The sequence below is a fragment of the Apostichopus japonicus genome, chromosome 9, assembly GCF_037975245.1.
Source record: "Apostichopus japonicus isolate 1M-3 chromosome 9, ASM3797524v1, whole genome shotgun sequence".
Lineage (NCBI taxonomy): Eukaryota > Metazoa > Echinodermata > Holothuroidea > Aspidochirotida > Stichopodidae > Apostichopus > Apostichopus japonicus.
Window position 1 is genome coordinate 12,248,951 of NC_092569.1, and position 19,252 is coordinate 12,268,202.

At 39.2% G+C, this 19,252-nt stretch overlaps 1 protein-coding gene across 1 annotated transcript; it reads right to left on the reverse strand.

Annotated features, from left to right (window-relative positions):
* Nucleotides 1-265: 265 nt before the first annotated feature.
* LOC139974190 (microfibril-associated glycoprotein 4-like) lies at nt 266-5,452 on the reverse strand. Its single transcript, XM_071981155.1, has 5 exons — nt 5,260-5,452; nt 4,566-4,816; nt 3,546-3,857; nt 2,420-2,681; nt 266-1,585 (listed from the first exon to the last, which is right to left on the reverse strand). Exons 1-5 carry the CDS (start codon nt 5,327-5,329, stop codon nt 1,323-1,325), a joined length of 1,158 nt encoding a protein of 385 aa, XP_071837256.1. The 5' UTR covers nt 5,330-5,452; the 3' UTR covers nt 266-1,322.
* Between the last annotated feature and the right edge of the window lie 13,800 nt (nt 5,453-19,252).

Consider the following 19,252-nt stretch of genomic DNA (forward strand, 5'->3'; position numbering starts at 1 on the left):
TAAGTTTGTCTCCCTGCCCCCATCCCCCCCCCCCCATCACCTCCAGTGGGCCATCTTCGGCCTGCACGCCGTGACTGGTTGCATTGTTTTCTGAATATAGCTTAGGATAGCTAGGATAGGATAGCTGAATATAGCAAAGGATATATCTCTTTGCAAATACTGCTAGCTTTCCTTGAATGTTCCATTCATAAGAGAAAAGAGATCAATAAATGTTAGGAAAAAAAGATATTGATACTAAAAGAAGAAACATGAAACTGGTATCCAATCAACGTTAATAATATAATACATAGGAAACAGACAGCTGCGAGCAACATTCATAAAGTATTAATTAATTAAGTATGTTTATCAACTGAGGCTTCAGTGCGACAGGTTGTTCCTGTACCTATTCATGCTCAATTACGAAATACCTGCTAGGTTTCGTTCCCCCCATTTTTTTTGGGGGGGGGTTTCTGACAATCAGATAAATCATTGTCGTCTATATACCACTGCCATATCATGTGCATTAGTTAAAATGAGTACAGAAAACGAAGCAGTGAGTTGTATTAATAATCCTATCAAATGTATGGGGTTTATTGTGAACAAATACCCCTTCCACCCCCCCCCCCCTCACGCCAAAAAAGAAAGCAAGGTAATACACATCGTCCGCTGTATACTTCACAAATATCATGTACATTATTGCTTAATGTACGTATATACATTATACATGCTTTGAAATATAATATAAGAGAAAATGAGCAGCTACGTAAATTTTGCCTGTGCGGCCAACGACACCTCATCCCCTCTAAAACAAGTGACACCCACCTTCCGGTGAAGACTATATCGTTGGCTGGCGAAGTGGCTGGTAATGCTATTAAACGTGCAGTCAGTTAACCAATTGGACCCCATGTACACTAGTTAATTACATGCTTATATCATCTAGAGATCCAGATGTCCCCAGATGGACCCCACTCCTTTAACATATACCTTCGGAGCCAACGAAAGGATTTTTGAGGCATCTCATAATACCCACCAAACTAACAATTCAGAACGGAAGCCTGAGAGTGCCATAGTATTATGGTGTCACGAGGTGCCAAATATAACAATTTGTCTCATCCGAGCTCACCCACCCCCACCCCAGCCTGGTTGGGTTCGTGTTGAAGTCAGCTCTTCCTTGGGGCCCCATTTCTATTGCCAAACATGCATGGCCCATGTTAGTCCTTGCTTTGATCCTTAAAACACAAGCTTTAAAAAAAAATTACTTCAAGTAACAACAGAATATTTACAAAGATCGACGAGTGTTGATATCTTCAAAAGATTCCAACTAAAAGTAAACATCTATAAAGTCAATATGGTCTCAATTTCATCTCGACAAATTTAATAACATAACGGTGATCAGTAAGCAGCTTCCAGTAAATACCCTTCAATTCGGATCCATTGTATTGGCCATTGGGATTGAAAAGACTGCACCCTTTCGTCGCGTCGTACCAAAAGGCTCCGTGGTTCTCCACAGCGCATTCAAAGTCATTTGTCCCTTCGACATTGTCGGCATTATCTCGGTCTTTGGTAGACCATGGCACACCAAGGCTTGGTATCATTAAGGGACGAGCTAAAGAAAAGAAAAGCATATATATGTATATATATATATATGTATATATATATATGTATACATATATATATATATATAGATATATATATATATAAATAATGTAAATATATATATAATAATATAAAAATATAAATATATATATATATATATAAACATATATATTGTTGTTCTGTATATTGTTATATTTTTATCCTTATCATAAATTTCCCTGTAAATTTATACTGGAATAAAGAAATGAATGAATGAATATGTATATATATATATTTATATATATATATATATATATATATATATATATATATATATATACATACATACATACATACATACGTACGTACGTACATACATACACACACATACATACATACATACACACATACACACACGCATACATACACACATACATACATACAACCAACTTTATATAAACAAATATATATATATTTTGTTTAATTGAAGAAAACAAACGAAAATTTAAAAAAATATGTATATATTTTTCTTGTGATTTTTGTTCAGCGTCTCGAAAAACGTGGGATAATAATAATAATATTACTTATCTACTAATGTACACAGAACAGGAGCTAGCATTACATACCAATTGCTAATAATTGTACTAATTTACATTAGCTAGCATTATACACATCATGTAAGTTACTGTATTGATGTACAAAAGCTAGCATTACATACCTAATGTAAATTGTCTATAGTAATGTAAATTGTCTATAGTAATGTACAATAGCTAGCATAACAAACCTAATCCAGTTATGTACAATAGCTAGCATTACATACCAAATGTAACTAATCTAGTAATGTACAATAGCTAGGATTACAAACCTTCAGATCCGGTTCCAAAGGTAATATCCGTCAGGGTGTAATTGTTTTCTTCGTTTCCTATTCTGAAAATGTCATGCTCTGCGTAATGATGCATATCATCAGTTGATAAGTCAATACGGAGTTTGTACTCTCGTTGGTGAGTAATAAGGTGTATTTTGTCATTTCCGAGCCAATGTTCTTGGTCTTCGTCTCCAAAGCCTTCTTTATAATCAGCCCAGTTGAGGTAGAAGTCGACAGATCCGTCAACCCGACGCTGAAATACCTACACATTGAGAAAATTACGTTCAAACATGTAACGATGTGTGTCATAGTATAACGATAACTATAAGCAGAACCCGATTTAAGAGTATAATTGAAAGAGTTGTGAGCTTGTAAGGTGGCCAACCCTCACCCACCCCACCATCCCACCACCCACCCAGCCACCCCGCCCCTCGACAATGTGTTCGTTAAATATATATTGCCTTGAGTATCACATTAGTGTTATGACGTAGTGAATGTTTTATTGAGACATGCGAACGGAATACATTATGCAATATTCAATAGTAACCAATAATAACATGGAAACTTATACGGAAATGTAAAAATCACACAGTCAAGGTAAACTATGAAAAGTCGTAATACACAAAGTTACATGGCTGGAGATATTAACAGACAGACTTACATAATGCTGAAAAAAAATCTTTTTAAGAAAAGTCACCCAGGAAAGAACCTGGGAACGAAAAACCAAACAACCTAACGACTGATCCGCTCTCAACCCCACCCCCCTTTCTCGAGACTGTGAATGTGTGATCATCTTCAGGTGTGTATCACGATTCCCCTCCAAGGGGAAAAAAGATACTACACATGATCTTAGCCAAAAGGCCGAGAAGCTGATAAACGAGAATAGCCACTGCAAAATCTAAACAAACGGGACCATGTCTCCAGAAGCTAGCTAGATAATGGCTACAATAAAACTTTTTGCCCTGTCAACCCAGAACAGTGTAGCAATAGGCAATTATAACGAAAAACAAATCTTAAAGGGCAACATTGCATGAGGATGAGTGATCCCAAATGAAACATTCCTGACATGACATTCACGATTGACAGACAAGTATTATGAATGCAAGACGATTGAAGCTGTACTCACCGTCCAGCCACCTCCCGAGGTAGCCATATCACAGTAGACTTCAAATGGTCCTCTTGTCCAGTTTTTCGGCGTGATCAGATAAGTACCATTTTCAACGAATCCAGCATTATGGTAGTCAGCGCAGTCGAGAGCCAAAGTACAATTTAATCCGTTGCCATAGAAACCATCGTCACAAATACATGGTACATCGTTGAGATTCTGTTGTTGGCATGTTGCATTATCGCTGCATCGAAATTCGTAATCACACATCAAGTCTCCCTGACTACATACACACCGCATCGAGCAGTCGTTGTTTATGAAGACTTCCCCCTGCTGCAGGGGAATGATAAAAGGAAAGGCCGTAACCTCAATTGTGTGTGTGTGTTTAGTATAAAATGGAAGGAAGAAGCGTTTAGTTCGATTACCAAACCTATCATGGAAGAGCGAAAAGATCCTCATATGAGTCTTCTTACAACAGGAACCTTTTTTTACATTGTAGCACCCGCGCATTCTTTAATTGACCTCTTCATATTATAGGGAGAAAAAAGCCTGCGATTAAATACCCACAATTGGTATTGATGGGGGGGGGGATGGGGTGGGGGAGGGGGAAGATGATACAGTCATTTCATCATTAAGGGAAGAAGAAGCTCACACTTTACTCCTTTCCCCAATTTCCAAGTAACGTGGTACCATATGAAAAGATCAACTTCGAAAATGTATGTGAAATTATGTTTTCGTTTTAAACTGTTATGACAGCCACACTGGCATTTATAGATATTTCCCATGGATTCTGGAAATATCGCATCAAATGTTATAAGTGACAATTATTCAACATATGTGCCCCCCCCCCCCCCTTGTCATATCCTATCTTCATGAGAGGGACATGCAGTTGGTCGTCAATAATGTCCACGATCACCAACATCTTAATTATGTTTGGCTGATGCGGTTGGACATTTTATAAGCCAGTTTTAACGTAGATATTATCATTGATTGTGATTGAATTTGAACAGTCTGTTAATTAACTATATAAATTTAACTTACTTGCAAGATCCCAACGTCTTCAACATAGCATCCGCAGTCTTCAATGGGAACACAGTCCTCCCCGTTCATCAAGAATCCATCCGGTGGACAAATGCAGATGTCAGAATCGGTACAGTTTCCGTGGCAACCAAAAGGGTCTACACAAGTTCCCAGACAGGTGCAGTTTCCCACTACCATGTTCATAGGGCATTTACTTATTTGAGACTGTTGCGAAGACATTTCCTCGAAAGTACATAAATCTATCAGAGGAGCTATGAAGAGAAAAACATACAATATATGTATTTATATATATATATATATATATATATATATATATATGTATTTATTTAAATATATATATATATATATATATATATATATATATATATATATACCTACTTGAATTTAATTTCAGTAAAATGGAATAATATGAAACTGAGATCAGATACGACACGAATTAACCATCCTCTAATATAACGGCCCAGATTGAAACACCGAACTATCACACGTTACAATGATAGTGAACAATGAATTGCACTGTTGCAGAGTGCATAATAATACTACGCGGAATTACCACAAGGAATCTATGAAAGTCGTGCATTATATCAGGCCACCGAGAAAGTCAGTTTAATTGAAACATCAACAAATTAGTGGACATGCAATGGGCCTCTATATAATAACACACTCTACCGCATACAAATATAATTTTACTTACCTACGGCATCAACTACACTGCATAACGTTAACGTCACGTTCAGCAGTATAGAAAAACGGCTACTAGTCATCTTATGTTCAGTGTGTAACTTGTCTGACAGTCTTAACACTATTGAAACCTATTCAATGAACTAAGAAGTATCTGTGATAGCGATACGAACAATTCCATGTGAATCACGATCTGAGTGTGCTTGTTCGCCTCTTGTTTCTAACTTCAGATAGCACGATCAACCAGTTATCATTTAATATTGCGTTCAAGTCACAATTTCCAAACTTTGCAATAATACTTTTGATCGACAAGACCACCTGCTTGTTTTTAGTTTTTCGAAGGAAATCAATTCACGAAGCTCAGTTACTCGTAGTGGTAAAGAATGTTATCGATTAATTTAGATTTGATAATTTTGAAAGTCTAGTGGATTAAAATGAAAGTTGAAACGCACAATTCCTTTATTCATGTTAGTGGGTTCCTCTGGAACAATAGTCTGCAGCAATATTGCTACATGTATTTTCTTTCTAAGAACATTTCCATTATAGCGTCTCCGATGCGAGGCTGCAATATCGCCAACGTGTGAGGGCGTTCGTACGAATATGTAGTACTGTTACGTGATAAAATTACATGACCGGTGACCCCTTTTCCATTCACCGAGTATATATATATTTGGGCACTTCATTTGGGTGTTCTCAGTGTATTTATTGTAGTGCGCGTGCGCCCTACAATATTGGCATAAGTGAATGAAAACTACATGACTGGACGTTGAAACTTAAAAGTTTCATATAGTCTCTGTACATTTGCAGTTTCAGAGGCTGCAGCTGCGTAGCCAACTTATTCTGAACCTGTCAAGGCGCTCACAAGCGCCCTCACTTTGTAAGTACCTATATGACTTACTCCCTGGTGGGTTGTCTGCTCAAAATATAACACCATGAACAGCAGAAATATTCTTCCTTATACTGCAAGTACTCCACACTCACTACAATATTCACTCACTCACTCAGTCCCATGACTGTGAAGTTGTCGGGGAGACATAACGGTTGCAGCTGACATCGTCCTCCATGCAGATTTGTTAGCAGCAGTGGCGAGCAGGTCTGGCATGTCCAAGCCGGTTCAGTCCTACACGTTGTCGGACCAGTTTCTCCTCTGACGTCCTCGTCTGCGACCGCCCTCAATGCCCTGGAGTATTACATTGGAGATGCTATCATGCCTTGTGACGTGGCAAAACCACACCAATTTCGGGCGTTTGAATGTTGACAGGAGTGGTTCATATGGGCCCACCAGGTCTCACGGTCTTACGTTGGTCTTACGGTCGGTGTATAGATGCGGATCTTTGCAAAGTTCTTCCCTTAATATTGCAAGCACTCCACGCGCACTACGATACTGCGTATTTGCAAAGTTCTTTCTAATACTGCATGCACTTCACATGCACTACAATACTGCGTATGTGCAAAGTTCTTCCTGATACTGCAAGCACTTCACACGCACTACAATACTGCGAATTTGCAAAGTTCTCACTGATACTGCAAGCGCTTCACACGCACTACAATACTGCGTATGTGCAAAGTTCTTCCTAATACTGCAAGAACTTCTCGCGCAATACAATACTGCTATTTACAGGCATATGCAGATCTAGTTGTTTTTGCATTTTCTGAGATGTTTAGATAATCATCTAAACATTTTGACCTACATATGCAGAATATATCGGCAAGTTTTGTTAGCAATCGACTCCAACCACCAGAATATAACTTTAAGTGACAAACTGTGAAGGGTATTGGAACATCTTAGCCAACTGAACAATGGAAAGCACCAATTAATCTTTAACTGACGTCTAAGTGTGACATCATCAATAAGAAACAGAGCTACTAAACATCTCATGTGGTCAAATAAATCACCTTTAAACGGCCAATTTAAAATTATTAAAATTGGATGCTAATCTTCAGAATACTATTCATGCACCTTATCAACCTTAATACTGGAAAAATGACCCCCAAAATGGAAATGTAACTAGGGTTACAAAAACCTAAGGACATTTAATGGCGTGCGCAAGAGTGAAGTAGGGAGTGTCCATGCATTCCACCTCCGTCAAAAGTCGGAGGAGAGGGACGTTCAATCAGGGAAGAATTAGATCATTACGAGTCCTGTCACAGGATGACCTTCCATTAGGTTAAAGTCCCCTACCTTAATCAGTCGGATGATGTTTGAACTTTGAAATTATGACCAGTATTAAACGTAAAGGACATTTAATGACGTGCGCATGAGTGAAGTAGGGAGTGTCCATGCATCCCACCTCCATCAAAAGTCGGAGGAGAAGGACGTTCAATCAGGGAAGAATTAGATCATTACGAGTCCTGTGACAGGATGACCTTCCATTAGGTGAAGTAGGGAGTGTCCACGCATCCCACCTCCGTCAAAAGTCGGAGGAGAGGGACGTTAAATCAGGGAATGATTATTTCAATACGATTCCTGTCTCAGGTTGGCCTTCCATTAATCAGTCGGACGCTGTTTGACCTTTGAAATTATGACCACCTTTCGAGGGCCAATACTAACGATTTTTTATTCATTCGAGCATACATCCGTCCGTCGGCGGTCATCATTTCACATTGTATACATGAAATTAAAAGAGGCCCTTTCTTTTCTCAGTATTCATAACCTTGTAAATTGAAACTTGTCCTCGAGACTGTATCTATATACTGCTCGTAAATATACAGCTATAAACACAAATGTATATATTATGGAACAAGCAATATTCAATGAGTATAAAAAACGCACAATCATCTGTAGATGAGCGAACAGCTGAAAATCACAAACAATGTCCATTCGAAGGCAAAGACGTGATCATTTGCAATAAAATCATAATATCTTCAATAATATGGTAAAATCGATTTTCTTTGCTTTAATTTCAGTTTTTAAACAACTCGCTCTTCTTAATAAATTTCAGTATATTCAATGTGCTGATATTATTATTCAAGCTATAATATTAGGCGGTACCTTGATTAGAAATTTTGCACATCTCGGTATCAATTTTATGAGTTTTCGATCGCTCTTCATGGCGAAAGGGAAGATTATTCTTTCCTAAGGTGAATCGATTTTTTTTTTTGGCCCGGATCGATCATGTGTTCATGCACTTCGAGTACGTTATGACCAAACATCTTTTGATTAACTCTGCATGTCTCAGCAAATATTGCTTTTCATCTTTCAACGAATGATTAGAATGACCTATACACCTTTACCCCTCTCTCTCTCTCTCTCTCTCTATATATATATATATATGTTAACGACTTTTGTGACACAGTTTGCACTACAAATATTGACGATCAATTTCAGTTATTTGAATAATAACATAATGTAATCAGGTAGGTGTCACAGAGAGTAAATAAATAAATAAAACCCGCTGGGAATGAGCGTTGGACCCGCCGCCGCCAATATTATCAACAAATGAGGGCAAAGTAGTATACCAAAGCTGGTATAGTCTAGTTTTCATCGACAAATTTCTGAAAACATAACACCTGTGCATATTTTACGGTAAGCAAATTTTCGAAATCAGAATGATGTCTTCTATCAACCCCGAGGAAGCCATTCTGAAAACCAAAATAATATCTTTGACGACAAATCATATTTAGCATATACCTAATGCATATTCAGCACTGTGTAGCATCAGTATTATAAGTAAACGGAGAACATCTGCAACTCATGTTTATCTTAATGTGTAACGTGTTTAGAAAAACGATTCAACCGCAAGGCACTAAAGTACGTAGTATATTATGATAAGCCGAGACGATCATCTCAACTTCGTATCCGTTCAATGACTTGTTATTTAATTTTATTGGCTTAAATTGGAACATTTCAATCGATAATCTTACGTCCATGGTATAGTTTTCTCATCGATATATGATCCTTTTCAGAATAAATGTGTTATTCCCCTTTCTCTAGTCCTTTTGTTTCAATTAATTCAATTGTTTCAATATACGAAAAGTTTTCGTCTTTCTCCTACACGTAATCGATTAACTTTCATTTCAAATTGAGAAAAAAATAACGTCCAGTATCGTAAGTCTACTTGTATTCATTTAAAGAAAAAGATGGAGACATAAAACAAAGGTTAAAACTGGGTATATCGGTTTCCACCACTGGAACTAATAATGTAAAGCAACAAACAGTACTATTACATATTAAAGATAAACACAAGCCCAAAAAAAATCCAATTCACAACCTATTTCGTCCTTTTGGGACAGAAGTTTAACAAGTTTAACAGAAGTTTTCTGGTGTGTTTATCTTTAATCGTTTTCCTTTGTACCACCTGCAGTCGTTCTACGGGGGAGAGGTTGGGGGAGCGGTGGGGGGGGGGGGTTAAAAAAGTAATCTACTTGGTCCTCATGTGTGTTTCCTACTTGACTAGACCGAGATCAGTCGGGTTGTGTGCTGCGGCAGGGGGATTTGCATCACATTCTTTGTGATATGTAGTTATTTCGGTATAACAATTCTTTGCAATCGTTTGTAAACGTGTCTGGAAGCAGGAGGCTTACTGAACATTCATTTATGAATGTTCATAATATGTGAATACCAGTCTGTAGTTTATGTTTCACGTCAGCTGCTGTACGAAATAGAGTTTAAGCCTGCAATAGCTTAATGGGTCATGAAACCTGTAGTTTACTATGTTACTTGAGGATTGGTAGTACCAATGTTCTTCTGATTGGGCATCTGATCGGCAACGGGGAGTTTGGAATTGTAAATATTAATTTCGCATGCCTCCTGCAGTCCTGCTCATCAGTGATAAACGAGATATGTATACTTGAAACAACATTTATGATTTATATGATGCAGGAGCCATGAAAGAGGATGTGGCACTTGGGTAGTTTCAGAGATTATACACACTGTCCTCCTATCTCAACAACTTAGTTAGCAACTATAGGTTGTATTTCCAAATTCCAAACATTGGCAGTTACCCCACTTTGTTTTGTCCTTCTTTAGTAATTGAATTGGATCGGTGAGGGCGTGGGAAGGGTTTGGTTTTGGGAATTCCAAGCATTGGCAGTTACTCCACTTGGTTTTGTCTTTCTTTAGTAATTGAATTGGATCGGTGAGAGGGTGGGGTGGGTTTTGGTTTTGGGTTGATAGGTGGGGAACGACCGAGATTCTACCAGTGGAAAGCTTAAGACTGCATGGTGTTTGTTATAATTTCTCAACATGTGTTACATTTATGACCAGTCAACCAATTCGAAGGACTTACTTATTAGATGGTTACACTAGCAGGAGTCTACAAATATTAAAACTACAAACACCAAACCTACCTCTACGCCTCATCAGCCTCTACGCCTCATCAGCCTCTACGCCTCATCAGCCTCTACGCCGCAGCAGCCTCAGAAACCTATCTCTGAAGCAACAAGTATCACTGTCCGTATCAGCCGCTCTGGTCGTCATGTTCACGCGTATGGTAGCATATGCCCATTAAAAGCCCCATTGACCAACAGTGATTAAGTAATGTGTTCTCTAACTCTAGATCAGGGGTGGGCAACCTTTTTGAATGAATGGGCCAGATATTAGGAGTGGAAAATTGACTGGGCTGCATCTAACCTTGATTTCAAACCTTCAGAGGACTTTCAAGCAATAGGTGTGTGTACTTAATCTGTATTCACAATGTCAATACAGTACAGTTGATAATTAATGGGGAAAATAGCATCATAATAGCAAAATTAGTGCCGATAAATTCTAAGCAGCTAGCTGGTTTGTTGTGATGATGTAAAATAGATTGATTTCTTTTTCTTGAGATATCTCACGGGTCGCAAAAAATCACTGGCAGGCCGCATGTGTTGTACGTTGCCCACCCCAGCTCTGGATAGCTGACGAGTTGGCCATTCATAGCACCATCAATTTTTGCTAGCAATATCTATAACATATCTTAGTATCCACACTAGTTTTCATCTTTGTATATTGTGTGTCCATTCATCGTCGATAATTGGGAGGACTTCGTCGTTTTATTTCACATATCAAGCATAACCGGACTCATTCAATCTAACTTTAGTTTGGATCCTCAACTTCGTACCTTCAAGCGAGGAATATCAACACTTTTGCAGTATGCCCCATTCCCAAACACTTGAAACCATGGTAACGGTACCGTTAGGAATGTTTCTTTACCCAAATTGAACAGTTTATTCCTGAGTTCCATCAGCTAAATTGTTGAAGACATAGTGCAAATAAAAATATGAACTTGGTGTATTGTAGGGAAGTCAACCGCGTAGCCAGGATTTTTCTTAGGGACTCGGTGAAGCGGATTCAATTTATTGACCTGTCAACGAATACGCTTTGCGCTATCTGCGTGGGGTCCAGGGGCCACCATAGGCGAGAGGTCCAGGGGCGAAGCCCTTGGAAGCTATACGATATGTTGAACTTTAGAGGCTTCAGAGCTTTCAAAAGTTATTCAATCGGCCGAGATTTTAGCAATATAAATTTAGATTAAAATGTTCAAAATACTGCATATGATTAGCCTAATATTGATTTGTTGGGTAGAAATGATTCATGTACAGGTAATAACTCACTTAAACTAGATGCTCATTCTGGGTTGCCTAGTCAAATCCGTGGCACTGTGGCAGTTGCCAGTAATACAAACCAAACGGGCTCGTAGAGATAACAGAAAGCATAATGATATGATAATACTTAACTTGTGACGCAATTGGCTGGTAGTAGTTTGAGAATCCCCGTCAATTACGGAATAACGTCAACCGCGAACTGGTTTAACTGAGCCTTTAATTAATTTTTGAAATTTTCTTCCAATATTTTTGTATTGCCCACCAATGTCACTTGGGGCAAGTGGGGGGGGGGGGAGCAATACATTTGACTGGGGGATCGTGCCCCCTCCCCACCAGCGCTGGTTACGAAACTGTGAACAACTCTTGATCGGCGAATTACCACCGCAAACTTGCAGATCGGAACCTAATCCACTTTTCGAGGACTTTGAACGCGAGACTTTGGGATTAGTTGATTTAGTTGATTACTGACCGTATCCTAAGTGTTAGTGAATCTACATGTAGATTTACTTAAACTACCTATCACCAGTCATCATCTCTCCAAGGGTACATGTGAAGGCCTCCAGGCTACAAAGGTGGAGCCCCACTAGGAACCATGTTTGCCTGTCGGTGTATAGACTTAACGGAATGATAACATAATACTATGTAGGCCTATATTTCATTTACTTTATTCTTTTAACTGTTCTCGTTTACAGAAGAAGGGGTGGATCAATAAAGACATGATTACAGAGTGGTTGGAACATTTCATCAAGTATGCAAAACCAACAAAATCCAACAAAGTGTTACTCTTGTTGAAGGGACATACAAGATTTGAATCGGGCTCCGGAGAGTGGTGTAATCATGTTGTCACTGCTACCTCATACTACCCATCATACACTCGACCACTGCAACTTGCATTATACCACCCAGGTGAAGACCTACTACAGCTAACAGATCGAACGATGGACCAGCGTAAAACCCGGGCAGAAGCGGTAATAATGTACGAGATACGTGAACTATATTGGACTGGCTTATACCATTATTGTTGAGAATATTAGTGATGACCATGCCACAGCTGACGATTATCCCCGCCCCTGTAGCAGAACCAAGTCCTCCTGTTACTGATACTCAACAAGCTGCAGCTTCAGTTCCTGAGCCCATTGGGAACGTCTCCACATTGACAGAACCCAGGTCCTCCCAAGTACCCACCATCAACCCCGCTCAGCTAGTTTACACAACTGATAGCCGTATGTGTTTTTTTTTTTATTTCTCTTTGTAACTGAGGGCATCGGGGAAGATAAGTTTTGGCTTACCGAGTCACCTTAATTCAATAAAGGTTAAATAAACTAAATAAAGTAGTTATTGTGGCAGATGTGAATGTCTGGCCTATACCAGCTACACCTCATCTAGCACAGTGCCCTGTTATATCAGTTACGGATATGGCCATACGGGAAATAATTGCTTATTTACTATTGTTTTCAATAACAGTGCGTATTACACTATGGCGCAACTAAAGTTGCAGTTCCAACTAAGCAAAGATGGTCTATTTAATGCCGGTATTAATTATATTTCATGCCGGTATGAATTATATTAATGACGGTATTGATTCTATGTAATACTGGCATTTGAAGCTGCATATGAAGCTGATTGACTGAGAATTAATGCCGGTATTAAATAGAATTAATACCGGTAATAATATTAATTCTTACGGACCTTAAATCAGCAATTATTTCCCGTATGGCCTACCTTAAGGCCTGTATGGCCCACCGGAAGTTCTACGGCCATTCCTAGAAGTGGTCAGTCTACCCTCATCCCTACCTCAATCCCTAAATCTACGGCTGCATCCATCATTATCAATAGCCCATCTATATACTCATCAATACAGACGAGTCATCAATCAAGAGAAAGAATTACAGCGTCATTGACATCATTCCTCTTATGACAACAAGTTATATGAAGAAAGAAACTCAAGCAGAAGATGGTTTCCTTGAAAGTTATTATTGAAAGAACTAACAGCAAGAAGTACAGAATATGCGAGAAGAGTTAAAATAGAAAGTTAGAAACCAAAACCGGAGTAAATGAACAGAAAAGACTTAACAGAAACAGAAGCTAGCTGGAGTATCTTTGTTCTTTGAGCTCGTCATGTCAGCTATACAGCTGTACATATGTAAGTTCTACAGCATATAGCATATATATGCTACACAGCTATACATATATATCAGCTATACAGCAACCATACACAGAATTACAACAGAACACATGTGTGAATATCAAGTAACACAACGATTCTTCACCAGCCGACATTGAATGCTAACAGCAAGTCGATACATGTTATTGGCTTGTTTATGACATACACCTGGTCAGTTTATTTACGGATGTCAGATGACTATGAACAGTTAGTAGAGTGGACTGATTCCATGCATGTGATACTCTCCAGGAGCGCACCCAGCAATTTGGTACAAAAAGGCAAGAAATCATCAAAAGGAACAATTCTGACAAGTTCTCCACACAAAAGACTTTTGCAGAACTTTGAGTCAAATGCGAAGAAACCACTAAACAGACATTAACTAGGTACAATAGAAAGTCATCAAAACAAACAAGTGGCAGTTAGAATCCTAAAAATGGAAAATGATAATGATTCTTCTATAGAAATCAACAGCTGTTGAAAAACGGTGACTAAATTATGTCTCGTATTTGGAGAATCCCATGACGAAGATTGGTTCATGTGTGAACGCCGCAAGGAATGGGCTCATGAGGAATGTGTAGACATTACTGATCCACAATTGTGTTATTGCAACAATTGCTTTGATTTTGGTAACTGAAAGTTGGAGAAGAGCATGAGGTGGAAATCTGTCCTGTGTCTTAATAGAGAATCACTGGTTATGGTAACGTACCCACAATGCACTTAATAGATTAGTCATATGCACATAGGCCTATCATTTCGAACGCTACTATATATAGGTCACTCTTATTTTGCCTATGGTTGCTTGATTTATTATTGTTCGAGACATTTTCACGTTATCTTTTTGGCATGCTTCATAAGTTGTACCCCACAAATGGGATGTTTCTGTTAGCCAACATTGAGGCGCCAATCTGTGAGGCTTAAACCTAAGTTGGTATTTAAGATAACAGGGTCAGTAGCCTATCACGCAAACTGTACTATCCATAGGTTAATCCTTTAATTTTTGATAATCAGCCTGCAAGTTTTGTTGGTGGTGCCGGCACGTGGGAAAGGGGGCTAGGCGCATGTCCAAAAAGAAGTTTTCCCCCGGAGTCTTACTATTTATTTTATACTAGGCTTACCTTTCGTCTATAACTATCTTTAATGATCGTTCACTTATACTGTCGCTGATATTCGTCAACAATTGCTGAGTGACGTCACGAATCTTGACTTCAGAGAAAAGTATTGTGCGTCTCAGGAAATATCTAAAACCATGCAGCTTACGAGACAACTCCGCCCCTTTAAATATCTTAAATCATTCAAGGGTACATTGTCTAAACGATATATAACACCTAATGTGTCTTGTTTCTAATGGCAACACCATAACATATGCTACTTTCACGATTTGTGTTTAGTTTCTAATTATGTTTTTTATTTATTAAGTTGCGGTTTGTTCAGTTTTGTTGCATCGTCAGGTGTAACGCTCATTTAAAGACATTTCTTCACTTTCAACCAATATTTTTCAGTTGCTGGATTCTTGAACCCATTTGGTCCGCCGTTGTGTATCCGCGCAAAATCCTCACAGGTAGGATTATGCTCTAGACGGGAATAGGTTGCGTACCGTGCCATATAACCCTGTACAGCCCGTTCACTGCAGTCAAAGCTCGCTGAACACTTCTGCCAATCTGTAGATGGAAATAGCAACTCAAAATTGTTTTTTGTACAGTTTGTTAATATTTAAGTAAACTATTCATTATTAAAACAACATACAGACATATATCGCACGGTGTAATTGTTGGATACTTATCTGAAGCACAAGTAAGCCAACTTGTCGGTATAGTTACAGAGGAAGGGGTGGGTCGGTGGGGGTGAGATACCCGAAAGAACAGCAGGAGGTTCTAAGCGTTTCAAATATTCGCAGATGACTCGGACTTCACAGTACACACTACAGCGTGTATATGTACTACATGTATTGTTGAATTGAGTGAGTTGCGTGCTTTTGTCATTTACTAACAGTTACTATACCATTGCTCCGACCGTGTGCTACTTTATATCAATATTGTTGCATGCTTATTCATGAAAATGAATGTAATAAATCATCCTCTTCCCTAGCTCTACACCCTACATTAAGTCATATCATTGATATCGTGGTAAATCGTATATATTATGATGTGAAAATAATCATCATTTCGCACGGAGTCAACGACCAACATCGCCATTCACTATATATCACGATTATTGTGAAGATCATGCGTCATAAGCATGATCAACGAGTGATGTAATGGAAATCATTTCCACGATAACGAACAACAGCATCAAATGCATTTGTTAACCAGTTATGAAGCAGCAAGTTTACAGTCAACCAATCATGATCATTGGCAACAATGATGGTTTACGGCAAAGATCAACTTCACATCCACAAGTATTATCAATATCATCCTTTTGATCACGCGTCACATGTCAGGCATGATGTTAACAGGCCCTATTTTGCCCTATATTTCATGATTATTACCATGATCTATAACATCACAAGTTTTGTGGCCGAAACCACAGGTATTATTAGTATATCCAAGCAAATTGGTGGCGACATTTATGACAAGCATGATAGTAAATAATGAAACCCGAATCATTGTCAACAATATCAAATATCATTACGACATGTATCGTTATATTAAATGTGAAATTGTCGTGATCACGCGTCACATACATGACTAGACCATGAGCGACCATACGATAAACAACATTTGATACAACCGGCCACAGTTACGACCATGCATAACCTATGATACAAACATGTAATGCGCATGTGCAGAAGTGTGTCGATACGTACCTCCATCCAGACGTCCTCCCTTCAGCCTAGCATCCTGCCAGTAGGCTTTTTTTTGATTTGGTAAGGACCACATGACAGGGACCCTACATCCATACGACACAGTGGGAAAGGTATCATGCAATTGGACTGTACAAAACAGATGCACTTTAGGCAATCAGGAGGAACTGGTCCAGACGCTACAGAATGAAAGACAAATCAGTTATATTCGTTAAAACAAGGTTAATACTTTCAACTTACAACTGAAATATACTAAAGGGCACTCCATTTTATATAGCAGGTGTGTTTGACCACTTAACACGTCGATCCCGATCTAAAATGTCTAAGAATAAAAAGGCTAAGCGATACCTTCTACTATTCTGATGCCTTCATTCAATGATCTCTACTTGACCTCTGCTGGATTCTGTCTGTTACTATCACCTTTAAGAACGAGCCGATGGAATACACTCATAAAGTGTTATGTAACAGGTGAGGTATTTTTCGAGTTTTTTCCACACTCGTATCTATGAGTATGTCTAACCTTGGCTCCTAGGAGCAAGACAGCGTACCAGGTCATGTTCCCGGGGTCCTCTGCACGGAAAAATTGTGACATAAATGCTGGCTTGGTTGAGCAGACGATATGCCTTTCTAATGAGGATGGGGTCTCGACTTCCGCAATGCTAGTTTCCCCTGAGAGAGGTAACACTGCTTAGGGTTACATCTACTCACAGTCTACAATGTCCATCTTGGCGTCTGTGGAAATTTATTTGACCTAGCAGGCCCTCTCACCTTCATACTTCACCATTTGAACAAAATGGCCTATGCCGAATGAGCTATCCAAACACATAACCTGTCAATGACTGCTATTGCCTGGCCATGCTGTTGCCATTCTAAATAGGGTGCGTAGGGAGGCTATTATTAACAATATGGGCGTCAGAGATTCATTTAATTGGCTGCCAATGGTGCTACAACTGACACTGGTCTCTTGAGTGAGGATCTGAGGGAGCTCTTCATGAAAGGAACACAGGAAGCTAGAGCATTGTTAGGTGCGTCAAATATTGCTTCAGACTTACAATCTATCTTTACATTATCATCAACGTAAAACATGGGGAACGATTAAAAGGAAGCTTGCGGGCAACTAGGAGTGCAACTTTGGTGCTGGCAGACAAAGAAATTCTGGCCGAATCAATTTTTTGGGCAACCGCTCCGAAAACTTCCAGCTTCCGCTGAAGGGGCGTCGTCCAAAGCAGCAGCAGAAGCTTTATGAACCAGAACAAAGACAGCAGGGTCTAGTGGTAAGTTCTTTTTAGTGTCGTTTAGAGACAACTTTTGTTTTAAACTTACAAGCGATACTTGGGTTCTCCAGGTTGTTAACCACCTTACGAACATTAATATCCCAATGTTATAGTCAGTCAAGAGCAAGCCAAAGTCGATTTGCAGAGATCCAAGCTCTCATCCTAAAGAAGGCAGTAGAGTTGGTTCCCCAAACGAACTCACACAGAAAATTTCTAAGCACACTGTTTGTGGTTCCCAAGATTCCATTTGCCGAAGAGGACAGAGTCTTACTTCGGTTTCTTTGGACGGTGGAAACCTTCCAGTACTACAACCTGCACTTCGGTCTATGGTTACCCCGTTTCTTTTTAAAAGTTACAATATGAAGTTCATGGCAGGCCATCGGCGACTGCAAGGAGTAAGCCTCTTTGTCTACCTAGACAATGTTCCTGTTTCTATATCGGTCCCATGTAAGGTTAAGGGATGAAATGAACTTCCAGTTGGCGAGCCCAGCATTCATGGTAAATCTGAAGAAGTATGTCTTCACTATAAGCAGAAATATAGTATTCCTGGGTGTAGAAAAAGATTCCATTAACTTTCACAATTCCCTTCAACTGCAAGCTATCAAAAGCCTGACAATTAGCAAACACTCTACTGGAAATGGTAGCAGGGAAGGGGGCTATCAGATTTTCGATGGCTCATGTGAGATATCTCCAAAGGGCATCGAATGCATAGCAATTCACAAGCCTCTAGGTTTCAAGGCTTCAGCTTACCTTATAACAAAGGCCCATTAAGAGTTGAAATGGTGGATAGAAGAAAGCCATACCCAAAATGGTGCTTCAATCTAAACTATAACCAGATATGATGATTCAAACTGACCCGTCAAAGTCAGGTGGGGAGCCGTTTGTGGTATGCAACAAACAGGGGCCTTTGGTCCCAAAGAGAAAAACATTGGCATATAAATGCACTAGAGTTACAAGCAGTGTTCCTAGGTGTCCCAGTGTTTCTCAAAAGCGATATTCAACCTAAAGATTCCAATACAAGTCGGATAATACCACCACACTCAGTTATAAACAAACATGGTGGAACAAAAAGCGGGACATTCAGTTTGCTTGCACAGCAGATTTGGGTGTTTTGTCAAAAGCATCGGCTGACACTCACATGAGAGCACACATCAGGCAAATTGAAGGTAGAGGCAGACTTTCTGTCTCGCCATTGAGAAGATGTGTCAGACTAGTGGTTAGAAAGGTTTAATTTGTACCTGCC

Bases quoted from the DNA above. Each gene is read 5' to 3' on its own strand.
- LOC139974190 (XM_071981155.1), bottom strand. From the start codon at position 5,329: ATGACTAGTAGCCGTTTTTCTATACTGCTGAACGTGACGTTAACGTTA. The intron at 4,817-5,259 runs GTAAGTAAAATT...TTCTCTTCATAG, and splicing joins CAGTGTAGTTGATGCCGTAG to CTCCTCTGATAGATTTATGT. The intron at 1,586-2,419 runs GTTTGTAATCCT...TCTTTTCTTTAG, and splicing joins CTTTGGAACCGGATCTGAAG to CTCGTCCCTTAATGATACCA.